The 17,904-nt window shown below is 32.2% G+C and overlaps 1 protein-coding gene across 3 annotated transcripts in view; it reads left to right on the top strand.

Annotated features, from left to right (window-relative positions):
* Window positions 1–10,527, top strand: part of LOC144968738 (uncharacterized) — a 36,444-nt gene extending 25,917 nt beyond the window's left edge. For 2 of the 3 annotated variants that reach the window (XM_078907373.1, XM_078907372.1), the window contains 3 exons: window positions 429–759; window positions 2,224–2,563; window positions 8,773–10,527. In XM_078907373.1, coding sequence (XP_078763499.1) covers window positions 429–759; window positions 2,224–2,563; window positions 8,773–8,943 — 842 coding nt within the window. In that variant the 3' untranslated portion in view covers window positions 8,944–10,527. Of the gene's footprint in view, window positions 1–428; window positions 760–2,223; window positions 2,564–2,964; window positions 3,148–8,772 lie in introns of those variants that run through there. The other variant, XM_078907374.1, reaches the window with a different exon arrangement.
* The last annotated feature ends 7,377 nt before the right edge of the window (window positions 10,528–17,904 follow it).

The raw sequence follows: 17,904 nt of genomic DNA, 5'->3' as shown, positions 1-17,904 counted from the left end.
ACTTTTTTAGGTTGAAAATTTGCTGCGATTAACCAAATTTTGTTGCAATTAACCAGTGACTTTTACATAAAATTAATTCCATTTCTTGAGAAATTATCCAGAGCAGACTGTACTTGGTACATTCTGGATACAAAGCAAAAGCTATTGTGCTGTGTCACATGACCCCAGTACATCAGTAAAATGGGGCACTGATTTTGAAATTTCAATCAATAAATAATATTGAAGAGGTTTGTGAAATAAGGTTTGATGTTACGAGAAAATAAAAATAGTAGTTACTTTTTAGTAATTTTAGATTGTGACATGGTAAGCCTCTGTTTTTTTGGTCTGTGGAAAAGGAATCAATTTCATAAAAGTTCTTTTACAATCATTCTTTTCCTGCAAACCATATAAGCCTTTAGGTTTTAATACTGAATAATTCTTTTGTAAAGGTGTGATTGAAGGACGCAGGATTCCTCCTCCAGCTTTAACCCCTCTACACAACGCACCAAAGCCGCCCACACTGGATAGCTTTGACCGCATGGATGGAAAGAAGAAGAAGAAGAAAAAGAAGGACAAGGATGCAAATCGAGGCGGGGGTGGGGTAGGAAGTGGAGGAGGAAAGTCTCCACCACCAAAGCCTGAAAACCCATCAGACATAAAACCCCCTCGCGGATTCGCTGCACCATTACATCCCCATCAGCAAGTCCCTGGCAGAATCAGTTCGGCTGTTCCTCCAGCCCCTCGATTGTCCAAGGGCACTCCACAAGTGTCAGAGTCCAGGTAACATTGCTCCTTCAATGAAGTTGACAATATATATATATATATATATATATATATTAAAAAAAGTAACATAATATTATATATATATATATATATATATATATATATATATATATTATATATTATATATATATATATATATATATATATATTATATATATATATATAATATTATGTTACTTTTTTTTGTGTGTCATGATTGGAATCTTGATGAGGGAATGTTTTAAAGGAAAATGTATTACTATGTATTTTTATGCACTATGTGTTATAACCTATGTCGGTCAAAGGCTTCTATTAGCCTGACTACATTATCTATGAAACATTTTTAAAATGCCGACAATAAATAAATATTTGAATTGAATTGAATATAACAAAGAACCACCATTTTTAGATTAGGAAGGGGCTTTAAACTTTTTTAACCAACAGTCAGGTGGTCATGAAAATACCTTTGAGATTTTAATTTTCTTCATAACACAGAAAACCTTTTTTAAGTGTCCTCCAAGACATGCAAGAAGATTGTTCTTTTTCTTCATTTTTTCTTCCTATTCGGTTTCGATAGGTCTCTGATATCTCCTTGAGTGCTAATGAGTACATGCCCTTGTTCCTTGTGGGTTCTTGCACCATTCAGGCTGAAAATTCCCATTTTTGATGCGATGCTGCATTCATAAACCTAAAATCTCTGTCTTAATATTCATTAAATCTTTTGAAGTTGCTAAGTAGGATTGTTATTAATATGTTTGGGTTTGGTTTTTTTTTTATTTCAATTTTTGGGCATGAGGTTCAAACACACTTTTTATATTTTTATCTCTTTATCGACAGAATTTTTTTTAAAGATAACCACAGTACAGGTATTTGCTTTCAGATCTCAGCAATATTTTCAAAGGAATTAATTTATTTTCTCACTTTTAAGCATCAAATTTTATTTATTGCTTCTCTTCATTTATGCCAGGGTAGTCCTATTACTGCCATGATGCCAGTGAACCAGCTTTTGTTCTGGTCTCTCTGTCTTGATATTGATAGTTACCATTTTTCTTTAGTTTTCGAATAGGAAGTCACTTTGTTGCAAAGTATTTTCACCATATTTAATGTAGACCAGCTACCCTATGACTTCTGGGTTAACAGAGGAACCAGAAAAAAAAATTGATTAATGCAAAATTTGAATCAGACTTGTTTGAATTTGAGTCATCTTTCCGTGGTGCTATCAGGGGAAGGCAAGCCCCTCGCTTAGTCAATTCCCTAGGTATAGTGTTTGATTCTTAGTACTTTTCTAGTACTATTTCTTTGGTTTATTTTTTTGTATTTGTTTATTTTTGTAAATGGAATATAATGTGTGCTCTAATTTGTTGTCTGTTTTTGAATTTCTTCTCAACTGAGATACTGGGCCCTTTTTCATCTCTCTTTCATTTTTCTTTTTTCTGCCTTTGACATTTTGATCTTAATTATTTAATTTTTATTTTTGTTTAGATATGTGGATGAAAACATAGAAGATGACGGTCAACCTCCAGTTGTAAGTGGATTTGCTGTTCAGATCAGAGGAGGATCAAGCAAGCCAAGTATAAGGTCGAGAGGTGGTGGTGGTGGATTATCTGCCTCGATGGAGAGTCATGACGAAGAAGCTGAGGGAGGAGGAGGGGAGTATTCATCTGCTTCCCATCCTGATGTAGAGGGAATGGATGGAGTCATACATCAGAGTCCAATTGAGGAGGTGGATGAAGAAGATGTTGGACCATTGATTCCACCTCCTCCATCTTTCCGTGGTGCCACCAGGGGAGGCAATAAGCCCCTAGCTCAGTCAATGCCCCAGGTATGGTGTTTGTTCTTTTAGTCCTTTTCTATTTCTCTGATTTATTTCTTTATTTGTTTAAGTTTATGGAATATAATGTTTAATCTAATGTGTTACTTGTTTTTGAATTTCTTATTTTGTGCTGTTAATATATTTTAAAATTGAAACGGGTTACTTATTATCCTATTCATTTGGTGAAATTCAAAGTAATCGATGTTTCAAAAAACGTATCTACTTTATATCTTCATTATAATTTGATATATTTTACTAATCCATATATTTCCAGCTTCCTTGTCAGTCCTTGTCGCTAGATTGCTTCTGTCTCATTAAAACTAATCAGAATTTTTGGTAGAAACAACAACCATACGTACATAAACCTATTTTGTTTCTGTTTTTCGTTTTTTCCATTTTTTAAAATGTAGGCAGACAAGTGTTCAGGAAACGGTAGAGTTATATTTGATGAATCTTTATTGGGATTACGCAATGAATGACTATATTTCCCAAACCATGCTTGCAATTATTACCTTGCTCTTATATTCATTCCTGAAACGATGTGCTGTGTGAGATCCTTTTTTGTAGAAAAAAAAACAATAAACAAACAAAAAAATCAAACATTATTACAATATTAGTATATCCTTTAAAACAATTTGTTCATGAAAATGGTTAAAGAAACAGCGCTAATATTTGATTCTCTTTTGGTCCTTAAACACATTAATCTGCATTGGCGAAATTCTGTCCCAGAGCTAATTGAATAAAATCTTGATGATTAAAATAAGGTTTTACATTCCATTTCCAGTCATCTGTAAATATTCTTTTTCTACTTCTTCCTTTTAAGTCTGTAATTTCAGTTTTGAAGATTGCAGAGACCATTGTATTTTTTTTTCATTGGAGATGTGAGACCATTGCAGTGTCTCAATATTGATGGCATGAACGAGTACAAATGGACATCTGCTTTTGATTGGGGAACCATAAACTTGGATGGTTTCTTATTTCGTTGAATATCACTTGGTCATTTAGGCCTCTACAAAAGATTGTCACTTTGCCAGGCTTTCTTCTCTGTTGTAGAGGTTCAAGATCTAAATCAGTTTCGTGTTTTATATCTTTGTTGTTCTGTTTTATAAACTTCACTGCTCTGTTTTTTATTGTTTGATTTCTTGGATTTCTGATTTGTGGCGAGGGTTCCAGACATGTGCTATATCCATCCAACACAATTGCTTGACTCCATTATAAGCATCTTTCTTTGTGTTTCTTAATTTCTATCAGCTAGATCGACAATTCCGACTATGAGACACCAGTCAAGTGTTAAATTAAATTCACAAATTTGTTTGAGAGCAGTATGGGGCATGATGGCCAAGAGGAAAAGGCATTGCACTTACATCTCTGGGACCTGTGTTTGAGCCCTGCTGTCATCATCTCATTTTTTCATTGAGCAAGAGACTTAACCCCTATTGCTTACTTTTGGTCCTGCTTACGGTCTGTCCTGATAGCTTATTCGGCGGAGCACTCGTTTTAAATGTTCAAATGCAAAGGGACCGAGATCAATTCCAGGTGAAATTGAGATGCTTTTCTGGATCGCTGGGTCTGTTAGATCTGCTTGAAATTATTTTGCGATAGGCTAGCATTGTTACTGTCCGTTTCACACTATAGAATAAAAGTTGATAGGCTCTGAACACTACAAAACTGTGACTGTCCCCTGGGTTACCTCAGTCTTTTCTCAAGTTTGACCCTAAAGATAAATTTCCTGGATGATGAATAAAAGGAATTTCATGTGAAATTGCAATTACTTATTGTTGTCATCCTCATTGAGACTTTGATGAAAACCTATTTGAAGAAATGTCCTATCTAGATTGTAAGCAGATTTTACAATTTGTTTTACTTACGAGAAATAGGGAAAAAAAAGCCAGCATCATTGATCTCATTACTCTTTTGAACTATTTTTATAGTCTGCTTTATCATAGCGTCATACCAAATAAACGCCCCACCACCTCTTGCTTTGCTTACTGATTAATATTTTGTTTTATATGGAGAAGAATAATTTTATTTAGATTTTTAAAAAATAGAATGTATTTTTATTCCTTGCCAAAGGCCCAATATGATAGCCTGAATAAGGAAATGGGACATATGGTCATTATATTATTCTTAATTAGACGTCGAATACGCTGAGAGCAAATGAGAAAATTCTTTGCTCAATTTGGATTGAATTTGATGAGAAAAACTTGAGAGGGAGAAGAGGCATATGGGAAGGTTTAATAACTGCAATTTCACATTTTGCATTGGTTTGTAATTGAATTCTTTGTGAATCCACCAAACAAAATGACTTTTGCATCCCTGAAAAACGCTACAACCCCCTTCCCCCTCCCATTCCACTCTACCTCAAACAGTTTGCAAATTTTTACACCCTATCTAAGTTTTTCTATCAGGTGTTTCATTATATCGATTTTCTTAGATTATGATATTTTTTAATAAATCACATTAAAGTTGATACAATATTTTCATATGTCGTATAATGTTAGAATTTTCTCAGTCATGTTTTCAATTAGACAATCAGATAACTTTTCCCTTGAGCTTTTGTGAACAAATTGTATTGTACTTCAGCAACCTCAAAGCTTCAATTTTAATGAGAATGGCTCAAGTAATACGAGCTTAAATAACCTGAGCTTCTTGCTTGTAGCACATATTGATAGCAATCTCCTTTAAATTACCTGCTTTGTTCAAACTTCTTTTTTTTTGTTTTTGTTTTTTTTTTTTTTGGGGGGGGGGGTATCTGGGTTTATGTGTGTAATGTTTCTTTTCAATATTTGCAAATGATAACTTATTATACCACACATATATCTCGGAGCTAAAAGAACCCAACACGTGGAACTTTAAATATGAATTGATTTGAACTATTTTGCATCCATCTCATTTATACAGGATTTGATCAAGAATGTTCTCGGCAATGCTGAAGCCAATCTTAGCTTTTTGTAAACAATTTCGTTTGTATCAAATTCCAATAATAAAAAGATTATTTCAGAGATTACGAATTCATCTGATTGCAATTTTTTTTTCTTCTAAATCTTGATTAGCTTTTTATCTTTTTTTTTTTCTTTTTTTTTTGCGTGCTCTATTTTTCTTAACCTTCTCCTCTGCAGCCATTTCCTACTCCTATAACTCTTCCCACATTTCAAATTGATGGTAAGATATGATTGCATGCAAAATTGATAATATCGATGGCAATTGGCTTATATTTTAAATGTGTAGATTTTCGTTTATACAACCTCATTACACTGTGAAAAAAAAGAAATGCATTCTGTTCTTTACTCAACAGAATTTGTTCCAACAAAATACTACATATTCTCTGAATACAACTGGCTATTTAAAAAATATATATGCTGATTTGTCGGACTAAAATAAAATCCTTAAAAGTGAAATCAATGGAAAGCTGCATTTGTAATTCTGCTAAGTCGCATATAATTTCTGTGTGTTTTGAAGTTTAACATTCTCCTGTCTTTTGATTGAATTATGAAGGATTGATGTGATATTCCGAATACTATAACCGCAAGTAACAAAATTTAAATGCATTCTACTTATGGGGTTGTATACTTTTCCATTATTCCCAGTATTGTCAGGCTGTATGCTGTATTTATTTACTTTTTCTTTTCAGTCGTTGATAGAATGCAACATGCTTATTTCCTCAATTTGGTTTCATTTCCCAGCATTTTCTTGTATTTTGATTGCTTTGGAAATGTCCACTTTCTTTTTTTTTGGGGGGGGGGGGAGTTATTTTGAAAAAAAATATTTCCATACTGAATCAGTGCATAGTCGTATTTTGAATTTGCCCTTAGTTTGGCACCAAATTCCTCTATACTTCTCCCCAACACAGTTTTTTATTTGACATATTTTAGTTCCAAGGATCTCATAATGCAAAGTGATATTAAGTTTATGCAAAATGAAGTAAAAAAGCAAGAAAAATGTTAAGAATTCAGTTTCCCCAATCGTCGATCATACCAAATCACATGACACTTCTCTGTGGCTTGCCTACCATTAAATCTGAAATAAAAGAATACTAATTTGGAGAGCAGGAGATATATATATTCCAATAAATCGATATAGAGCTTTGCCTTTTTCATATTCATAACATTTGACCTACACATGCTCTTGTTAGCCAAGGACCAAGGACAGTTCCAAATCACTCCTCCTAATGCTTCACTTGCACCACTCATCGAGAACCTTTCCAAAATTGTTAACAGGATTTATATGCCAGGTATAGGAGAATGAAAGAAGAAAGCAGTAGGGTTATTGAAGACGTGAAAATGATGAATTAAAAACAAAAAACATAAAGCTAACGATATGAATTTTTTTTTCTCAATAATATAGTTGTTATCATTTCATTTCAAAAGGCATTTTGCGCATGAAATTGTTTCAAAAAATGGTCGTTTTATGTCTTCTGTCTGTTAATCTTCACATCGTTTGGTGTGATATGCCTCTATTAGGGGTATGAAGCGAAAACAAAGTGTTAAATTGACATACTATTTTATTGTGGCAAACATAGCAAACAGCACAAACTACTTAGTAGCTACATAATTTGGTGGATTAATGTTGTCAAAATCTATGGGTCAATTGAGGCATGTGGCTTTCTTTTAAAAACAATCCTGGCACTGTATTTAACTCTACTTTTATGTATCCTTGTTTTTATTCAGTTTCTGTTCCTCTCTATTTTTCTTTTTGAATTTTGAAAAAAAAAGTATCTGTCCGTAGCTCTATGTTAAGATATTTTAATGTTAAACACCCTTTTATCTTGAGTTGTTCTATGTTATATTAAATAAAGAGCATTCAATTAATTGAGAACTTCTAAAAATGGGAAATAGCAAAAACTTAGAAGGATTCAAATTTTCAAATATTTTTTTTAATATCAAGCGAGCATTATAACAAATATTGCAAGAAATTTAGTTTTAAACAGAACTGAAAATGATAAGAATGACGTTTGGATCCTCCAGTAATTCCTATTTTTAAGAGAACTTTTATCATCACCTGATCTCCGTAGTTGAAAATGTGAAACTTAATTTCTATGTCTTTAAAAGATAATTTTCAGCCTCTAAAATTTACCTTTTTAAAAGTTAATGCGCTAGTATTATTTTTAAATAAGATGGGACCGGCGATTTTAAGTCATGTGGGGCTATGTAGCAAGTTTGTTTTTTTTTAAGTCAGGTGTTTTGTTTTGTTTTGTTTGTTTTTTTTTTGCTTTATAATCCGATTGTTCAAGGAGGATTTCTATAACTCGTTTTATTATTTTTTCTTCAATATTTATTTTATTATTTTTTAACATTTTGTCTTATTTTGATTTTTTGTTTTTTTTTGTTAGTTAAAGCCAGGCCTGAAATAGAATTATGAATTTCATTAAGATCTTTGTAATATTCTTTAAAAAGTTATTTGCACATTTTAGGCCTTTTTTCTTTTTTTAAAATCAATGTTGCATGCAAATTTGAACACAATTCATATGTAACTGCTGTTTTATTTATTCAGAGCACATCATTTATTTCCAGTAGTTAGCATGTCACTTTTAAAAATTTTAAACCTTTAAAAAAATGGTAAAAAATATGTGCAACGGGCGATTGGGGTAGTATTTTTAAAGTTTAGGCCGTCATTGTTTTTGGGGGGGGGGGGGGGGGGGGGTTGTTGTTTTTGTTGTTTTTTTTTTGTTTTTTTTTTCCTTTTTCCCTTCTCTCTTAGACTATTGTCATATTCCTTATACATTATAAAACAAAAATGAAATTAAGTATTTTATATCTACGAATGACAATAATTATAGGTATTTAAGTATATCATTTCTTTCCAAAAGACTTTGTAGAATGATAATACTTTGATCATATCCCATTATCATTTATTTTACCATAAAATTCAATGCAACAAGGAGAGCCTTGATAAAGTTATGATCTCTTTTGAATTTTTTATTTTTTTAATAAGTTCAAATGTAAGACAACTTGAAAGTTATCAAATTTAATGCGACAATTCTAGATCTATCAACTTCAAAATGCCAAATAAACTCAATGAAAATAACAGAAAGGAAAATACTATATGTGTCCCTTGTCCAACTTGCTTTTATCTATGATGATGATTGTATTATGATTTGAGAAAATTCCTAAAAACTGATAAGAAATATAACATTTTTTACATTTCTCAATCAATAGTCATAGAAATGTGAATGGATTTGGTTATAGCTTTGTTGTGACTTAATCAATTTCTATTTACAGGACAGTCGGAGTTCGAGAATGATACCGACGAGTGCCAAGCCTCCGCTACCCAAGAATAGGTCAAGTGTATCCTCACAAAGCCCTAGACACAATCCACGGCCTCCAGGAAAAAGTGCCACACCAGGTCGCAAGCCACGCCCACCAACTAGCAGATCAAGTAATGGAACATGAACATAATTATTCTCCCATAGTGTCAAAAATAGTGTAATATCAAGCAAGGTCTCATGGTCTCCTTCATTCTAAATTTATTTAAACATTTTTTTTTTCGTTTTTGATTTCCAATGGCCTGTGCATTAGAAACATTTCATGTCATTCCTATAGTCTTATTCCAAATGATATATTCAATTAATACGAGTAAGGTAAGACGGGTTCTGAGGAAAGGAGTGAAATTGATTTCCTTCTTAATTAATTCATACATACGCATCATAAAATCTTTGGCATATAAAAGACATTCGAATTTTTTTTTTTTTAATTGTGATTGATGTAAATACTACATGTTTAGACAACTCATTTATTTATTATTGTGTAAAATACAATTTTGAAAGACATTAACTAAAATAACGATGATTGGGGTGGTACGATGGTGTTATTAGTATAACTTTTTAAAGTAATACTAAGCTGCTAGAAGCTGTGGATGGTAAAAAGTATTGAACAAAATGAAAAAAAAAACTGCTTTTAAAACAATACTTAACACACTATGTTTTGGGCTCTAACCCCTTCTTCAGTAAACAACAAAACAGTTAAAATGGTAAAATTTCTCTTAAAATCTTAGCATTTTTCTTAAATTTTAAATTGCAAGTACCATTTTAATTGTTTTTGTTGTTGGCGTAAGAAGGTTTTTAACTTGTTTTTTTTTTTCTTTTGTAAAGTTTTTATATTCATTTTTGTTCAATGCTTTTTGTATTATCATTGGTGTGTTTTCATCCTTGAGGTAAACTCATCAAACAACAACTCTAAGAACCAAAGTTTGAAATTCTACCTAACCGTAACCCTTTGGGATTTATCATTTAGTCACAGTCTTGATTGCCATATTTAATTTCGTGTTTCATAATGTAAATATTCAATTTTATTTCACAGATGAAGCACAATGTATTATCTATTATTTCATTATAACGTATATGATTTGTAGTTGTGTGATTCTGGTGAATTACCTTTCAGTCACATTAAATTGCACATCCTGACAGTCATTCATTGATAATTTACACACTATGAGAAGATTATGCACTTGTCTGCTATCTACTGATCTATAGTATTTCTTGTTTAAGTTGACCCCCAATACTCTACAAGCTTTCAGCTTAAATTGTATTCTTGTGGAGTATTTTTAATGATAACTGGCACTGGTCATGATGATTTTGAATAGACAACGAAAGGAAAGTAATTCCAAAATTAATTTTGTGTATTTCACTGAAGGATATTTTCCTGTATGTAGAAGTACATATGTAATGTTATGAATTTTTTTGACAGTTACTTGAACAAGAAAGTAAGCCTTAAGATAAATAAATAGATATTTCTTTTCATGTCAATAATAAGAAAAACTTTTAAAAGGATACGCTTATCTATACTTTGTCATGTTTGTATATTTTAAAAGATCCCAAATTTATCAACAACTCAGCTAAACGGACTAGTCATGGATTGGTTGTTGGGTCTAGTGTATTTAATTTAACATTTAACTGTGATTATTGTCATTTTATCCATGGAATTGAAATTATTTTTACATAAATTTACTCAAGGACAACAACTGTGCCCCCATCAAAATTTTAAAAAACAATGCCTTAAATAAGAGTTCGTCCACTAGTTTTCACGAAAACCATAATCTTAGATTACATTGATCTATCAGGGATCTCTCAGGTCAATATTCTCTCTTTATGTTAAAAAAATAGTTAATAATAAGCTGCAATATTTCAAAAACCATCCTTGACCTTTAATGTTTTAGAAAACAACCAAATTATTTATTATTCGAAACTATGCTTAACATGTTATTAAAAATAATGTTTGCCTTTTGCTCAATAAACATTAACTGGCTTTACTTTGTATAAAAGATTTCTTTCTCTTTTTTCTCTTTTGGATTATACACTCATAAATTCAAATAACTTGTAATCAATGTATGTTTTGTAGTGAAAGGGACACTTCCCCATGTATTATCTTTGTGCCAAAAAATGTTGTTGATTTTTGTTAATAGTAAAAAGTGACAGTTGCCATTTTGTATTTAGAGCTGTGATTGCTGTTTGATGACTTAATGGTCATAAAATTAGTAGTTCTTTAATGGATATGTGTCAGAATTAAAGTGATTTATTCCTTCAATTATTGTAATTTCAAATGTATAGTTTAAATGAGAATTAGTTAAACATTGTCCAGATAAATGATAATTGACCATGTACTTAATGTAAACGAAACTTATTTATTATGATGATATCATTGATTAGTTTACAGATGAAACGATCATTTTTTTAAAACTTATTTTTTGTATATAATATTTCCTCAGTTCTCAGGAATTTACAATCGTTTACATAGTATGCCTACATTACAGTATGCAATTCATCATCCGTCCAATTAATGTTACTGTAATGATATAAAAAAACGTATCATGCTTATTATTATAATGTATCCTAAATATTGTAACTTCTTAACACAATTTTTTTCAAGGATGACTCTCGGCTCTTAACTATTTTTTATGCAGTTTTAACAAATACAGCATTTATTAGTGATTGATTTCTCTCTCTGTTCATATTATTCTTACATAACTGATCTTAAATTTCAATGTTTGCATTAGTAATGAAAACATTATGGTATGAATTCACAATATTAACCATGAAAATGAAAGATATGATCTGGTTTACATGCCATTTGTCTTTCATTATCAAAATGGTTGTCGCAGTGTATAAATACAAGTTAAATATTATTTGTTAATATTTCACCTATTAGCACAAGGTTAATGACTGCACCAATCAACCAGCACTCCGTTTAACATATAAACAGCTGAGCAGACCTGCTACTTTTACGAAAAATTCGTAGAATTACAAAATTTTAACTCCAATTTCAGATATTAAAACTTATTGAAATGAAGGCTGATTTCAGACGACAATAGTTTTAAGGAATTTAATGTCTTATGAGGGTAAATTGTTTATTTGTAAAGTTAATTGAAGAGACTACACTTTGTATCTCCTAGAAATTTCGAATTTTAAAATTTTAAAGTTGGCAAGTCTGAAACAGTTCAAACTTTACAAAAGGTAAAATGATTTTTTTTTAAATATCAGAAAGCGATTTTTTAAGATCTCGAGATTATATTGCAACCCATCCTCAATCCCATTACTTTTTTTTTTCTATGACAAAGTTGACTTTAAATGGACGTAGTCGAATTGAATAAAATAGCCTTAAACTGTTTTACAAAGCATAATATAAAGCACTCATAATTTGCACAGATGTTCTGATATTTATTGTTATTATATATATTATTGTCTAAGTTATATCATTTATATAGTTTTCATATCCAGTTCTAATTTAGCCCATGTTACAACTTGATGTCCAGGTGCTTGCTTTGATCATTCTCTACTTTTAGTTATATATGCCCATGCCAAGTCATTCTATTGCAATGATTTATATGAAATATACAAATACGTTTCTGATTTTCTTCAAACTTCGTCGTTTATTCTCTTGATTTTTGAGCTCTTTTTTCTTTTTTAATCAATATTTCAGAGTTACAAGTTGCATTACATTACACTACAGATTTCATGGCCAATCATTTTTAAAGGTCTTTAGTCATAAGTTTCTTTTTCCGATTTTTTAATTGTTGTTATTATTATCTCTTTTTACACCATTTTTTTGGTTTGATTTTCTGTTGCGTTTTTTTTTTTGTTTTTTTTTTGTTTGTTTTCTGGGGGGGGGGGGGGGGGGGCTTTGTTTTTGTTGTTGTTGTTCTTTTGCTTTGTTTTTTTTTATGTGTTTCTTTTTTCTGGTCAAGGACTTGGAAGCACTAAATCTAATGTGAGAAATCAAGAACTTAGTCAATTCTCTTATATTTCTATAAATTATTGTTGTAAATTACAGTAATGCATCCTGTAATATCATTATTATTTTGCGTTTCTTTTTTCTTTTGTTTTTGTTTGGTTGGATAAATGTGCCCAAAATTTCATATACATCTTTACTAGTAAATTATCCAACAATGGTGAAAAATATCGAGAAGAAGAATTCAGGAACTTATCTTTTTTTTTTTAAAGACAATTCCATTGGTCTGTGATTCTTGTTTTTCGATTAGCGTTTATCATTATTATGAGCGATCTCAATAATTCTTAAACGACGCTTCATATGAGCCCTGCTGTGTTTTTATGATGGGATGACACAGTCATAGAAAACTGAATTCAAAAGGAAAATAATTGGAATTGTGTGATTTGATTTGATTTTTTTTTTCTTGATAAATTCATTGATAAAAATTTCTTTTCTCACCAATTGCATTTATTTGCCAAGAAAATAGAAAAAATTATTTAACTATAATTTTGTAAATTAATATTTGAATTTCCACTTTCAATTCCCTGACAAAGCACCAATCAGTTTGGTGGGTCACGTATTTCGTTGTGTTAAAGTTTAATGATTTTCAAATCAAAAAGAATACTTGATTACCATTAAACGTTGGCATATTATTATACGGAAATATCGAAATATCGGTGATGAGATGGTTATATTGATTGGTTATTATCATTTTTTTCCTGGATGATTCATGCGATTGTAAATGTTATTGTTAATATTGTTAATAATCTGATCATGACCATCAAATGTTGTATGTTTATAAAACAATTGTGTACAGACATTTTTATCGATGATGCCTTCATTCCGTCCGTAACGAATTTATATTTTATATCTTTTACCATTTTATTATTTATTCCTAACAAAAATTAACTATTACATATTTAGCTATTAATCTGTGATATGAATTACAAATTATATAAAATTGTTACTGATTTTTTCACAAGCTATTCTTTTGATGGATGACTTGAGGCTTCCATCTTGCAGTTTCTCGTATACTTCTGCATCTGGGTGGGGATCCTGACCTCCCATAACGGGCAGGGAGGTACATACTGTGTCTTCTATCCCCTTATATCTGTTATCCAACATGCTTTCTGTCTTTGTCTCGGAATGAGATTACTTGGTTTTGTCCTGGCACTGGCCGGAATCCTAGCTGGGAGGGAAACAGTCAAATGCAGATATTGTTTTGGGAGATGATATTTTTTCCTTGTAAATCATCTCTCTGTTATGTATTATTATTTTTATTTTGAATGTATAATGTAAGCATTTGAGTGTGTTCCTCTTTGTTGGATTTTGTGCTTGTGTCTGGATGAGACTTGTAGGTGATTTCAAACTAAGTACATTGGTGGTGTGCTCTTGGAATCTGCATCTGATCCCTATTTGTTCTCAATTCCCCTTTGTCTTACTTTTTCTTGGGTGCTTTAATTGTAATTCTAGAACTTTTTACTATCCCATTTTCTTCCTTTTTACTGGCGCTGATATAACCTAAATGTGTTGCAAGCGCCGTAAAACCCTTAAAAACAAACAAACAAACATTCCCTTCCTTTCTGTTTCTGGTCTGAAATGAAATTATACTTTACGCAGTCAGGTGTATATCTATGAGATATGTACCTCTTCGTCTTCTTATACTTTTCCTTCTTCTTATACTTTTCCTCCTGTTCCTCCTCCTCCTCCTCCTCCTCCTCCTCCTCCTCCTCCTCCTCCTCCTATCCTCTTTTTCTTCCTCTTCCTCATCTTCTTCTTCTTCTTCTTCTTCTTCTTCTTCTTCTTCTTCTTCTTCTTCTTCTTCTTCTTCTTCTTTGTCTTCTTCTTTTTCTTCTTCTTCTTTACATATCTTTTTTTTTTCTTGGACTCGAAATGTATGCCTTGATTGTCTTATCATATTTCATTTCCCTTTCGCTATTATGACCCGAAAGCGTTGCAAAGTTATCAAAATTAACCAGCTCTTCATTCTAAATAGATTCAGAGGTAATACAATCGATTTTAGCTTTCAAACTTTATTTTCATGATTTATTATTACTTTTAAAATGGAAAAACAGTAAAGCTTGTATGGTCTAGGTTTTGTATCTATTTTTGGAAAGGGGGGGGGGGGGGGGGGGGGGGGTCGGGGTTCTTGTGCTTTTTTTTTGTTGTTGTTGTTGTTGTTGCCAGTGATAAAAAGGTGAACCAAATGAACTTTTTTTTTTTTTTACTGCATTTTTGTAAGATTTCGTGGCTTTTTTTTTCTTAGTTCATTGTAGTGGTTAGAATATTTTGTTTTAAGAGCTTATATTTATTTTTACAAACTTTTAATTTACATTAAATGAGTGAAATGGTAACAAATCATTTAATATCTGTTGTTTTGTTTATTCATTCTTTCATACCATTTGTACCATCTGAGGATGGACAGACACATGCGTGATTTATTGTTTGATATATCACAAGGGGGTCCTGATAGCTCTTTTGGTAGAGCACCCCTTAAAAGAACCGTGATCGATCCTGGGTGGAGTCAAGATTTTTTTGTTGTTGTCACAATCCCTATCCACCAAGCAGTGATTGTTAGATCTGATGGAAAATACTTTGTGATAGACTAGCTTTCCTATCCGAAGGATAGCAAGAAATTGCTATTGTCCGTTTCACGCCATAGAAATTGAGATAAAGTACGGCTCCAAGGGCCTAACGGATCTGAAGGACTTCTTTTTATCGGATCATATGTGACCCTCCGTGTCAAAGCGGTATTATGTCGGGATCCACTCGGTTAGGTAAATTGAATTCTTTGCCACAAATATCAAACTTGGGTTTAATTTCTGTACGTTATGCTGGAGTATAAATACTATTTCTTGCTTTACAAAAACTTCTAAGGTCCACTTTCTCAACATTCTATCTCTAAATTCACTTTTTGGGGTCTGAATCATTTCGACATAATACCGTTTTGAGACGGAGGGTCACATATGTGCACATATTATAATAAGCAAATAAGTGCATGTTGATTACATCTGTTCAGAAAATAGTACTCACATGCGGGTTGCTGGCTTATCCGGCTTTGTGGCTTGTTGTATGACACTTATCTTCAGATCAGTGGGTCCCTGGTTCAATCCCACTCTGGATCGCAAAGTTGAGTCCTTGGAAAGTCTCTTTACTCATATTCTCTCACCGCACTCAGGTGTAAAATGAGTAGGCTACCTGGTCAGCAATACACGTTGTTATATTGCCTCACAGGCGTCACGTCTTGTATTTCATGTTTAATTGGACTTGAGCATTTATATAGAGCAATATCCACTAAACATGCTCAAAGCGCTTTACAAGGGGCCGCTAGCCAACAGCAACACTTAACATTTAGGACGAGACATGGTGCCTGTAAGGCAATCTAACAATTTTTTTTCCCGACAGAGACAAAGCTTTTAACGGCCAGGTACTTATTTTACTTATTTTATGGTGAGAGAATGTGAGTAAAGAGTTTTCCAAGGATTCAACTATGCGCCGCTCAGAGCTAGACTCAAACCCTGAACCTTCACGTACGTAGGCGAGTGTCATATCGAAAGAGAGAGAGAGAGAGAGAGAGAATAAGTGGGAGTGAGATATCTGCTCAATGTTAGAGTTATCATTTAACGTTATAACAAGTGTAACTAAATGACAAATTGCCATATTTATGGACAATAAAGATCTACTATTATTATTATTATTATTATTATTATTATTATTATTATTATTATTATTATTATTATTATTATTATTATTATTATTATTATTATTATTATTAAATACTACATTGCTGCAGGTAAATTTGCTTTTGGCTAAGGAACCCTTGTAAAGCGTTTTAAACACATCTAGTGGATATTGCTCTATATAAAAAAAATTTTTAAAAACTCCAGATGGCGGGCACTTTTTGTCATATTCTGTTCCCGGAACTTCTTGTCCCTATCTCTGCGATTTCACTTTCAATCCTTGTCTTGGTGTAAAACAATTTGGTTCTGCCCAAACTCTGGCTGGAGTTTTTTTGTTTGTTTTGTTTTGTTTGTTTGTTTGTTTTTTTTTTGACATGGCGGAGGCTTTCAAGTGAGTTTGCGTATTTTCCCCCTTTGTAAATCATCTCAAAATGACGTATTATGACAAATTAGAATCCTGATTGTCTCTCTTTTGACAAGGATGCTATGCTGTGTGAAACCTTTGGTGATCTTAATCCAGGCACGAGGATAGAATACTACTTGGATATTTTTTTCTTCTTTTTATTTTGGTGGTGGGGGGGGGGGGGGGGGAAGGGGGGCTGGTATTTCAAAATCCCGGAATGATACATATATAGAACTTGCATCAGCATGATCGCTACCCTGAACGTTTTAGAAAAGGGGAGAGGGAGGGAGGGGGTGTATTTTATTCCATCGTCAAAGTTCATAAGGCAACATGAGAAATGTCGATCTATGACTCTTTTAGAACATGCTAAGCAGCTAAATGTGTCAACCCCAGATTTTGAGAGTATTTGTCACAATATTTTGATGCAATTTTAAAGGAATAGCATCACTACACGATGCATTCTTTCATTAGCCTGTGTTAAAATTGTGAGTGATGTTCAATATCTGTGGGGCTGATTGCTTCGGGTGATAAGTACTTATTATATATGGCTATGGGTCGTCGATTCACCATAACAGGAGCAAAATAAAATCATTTTTTCTTTTTAATTTTCGAGTCAAAAATATGACTGAACTCCAGAAATGTTAATTCGATTTGTTTCAACAAAATATAAGATAACTGATTTAATTTTTAAAGATGAATTCAACGTACACTCAATCAGCAAAAAATACATTTTTTAAAAATCGCATCACTTTCTGAACGAGTGTAACTTTTTAACAAAAAAAAAACAAAAAAAAAAGGAAAATCTTTTTTTTTTTTTTTTTTTTGACAAATAACAATTATTTATATGTGATTACAGACATATGACTTACTTGACTTAGATGCCTTTCGCGTCTCGACCGAAAGATCGGGTCGCCTTGGCTGTTTCCAGTATTTCCTGTGTGAGGTGTCTCCAATATTGCTGGTCCTCTGCTAGGGTTCTCAGATTTTCAAGGTCCCCTGCCGTTATGAGACTAATGCTTTGTCCAAGTGTTGTGAGGTTTTTGTTTAGGATCACAGGGAGTGTTGTGA

The sequence above is a fragment of the Berghia stephanieae genome, chromosome 3 (genome assembly GCF_034508935.2).
Source record: "Berghia stephanieae isolate SIO BIC M18660-M18661 chromosome 3, UCSD_Bste_1.3, whole genome shotgun sequence".
NCBI lineage: Eukaryota > Metazoa > Mollusca > Gastropoda > Nudibranchia > Aeolidiidae > Berghia > Berghia stephanieae.
Note: the sequence above shows the minus strand (reverse complement) of the source record. Positions and strands in the feature narration are given on the sequence as shown.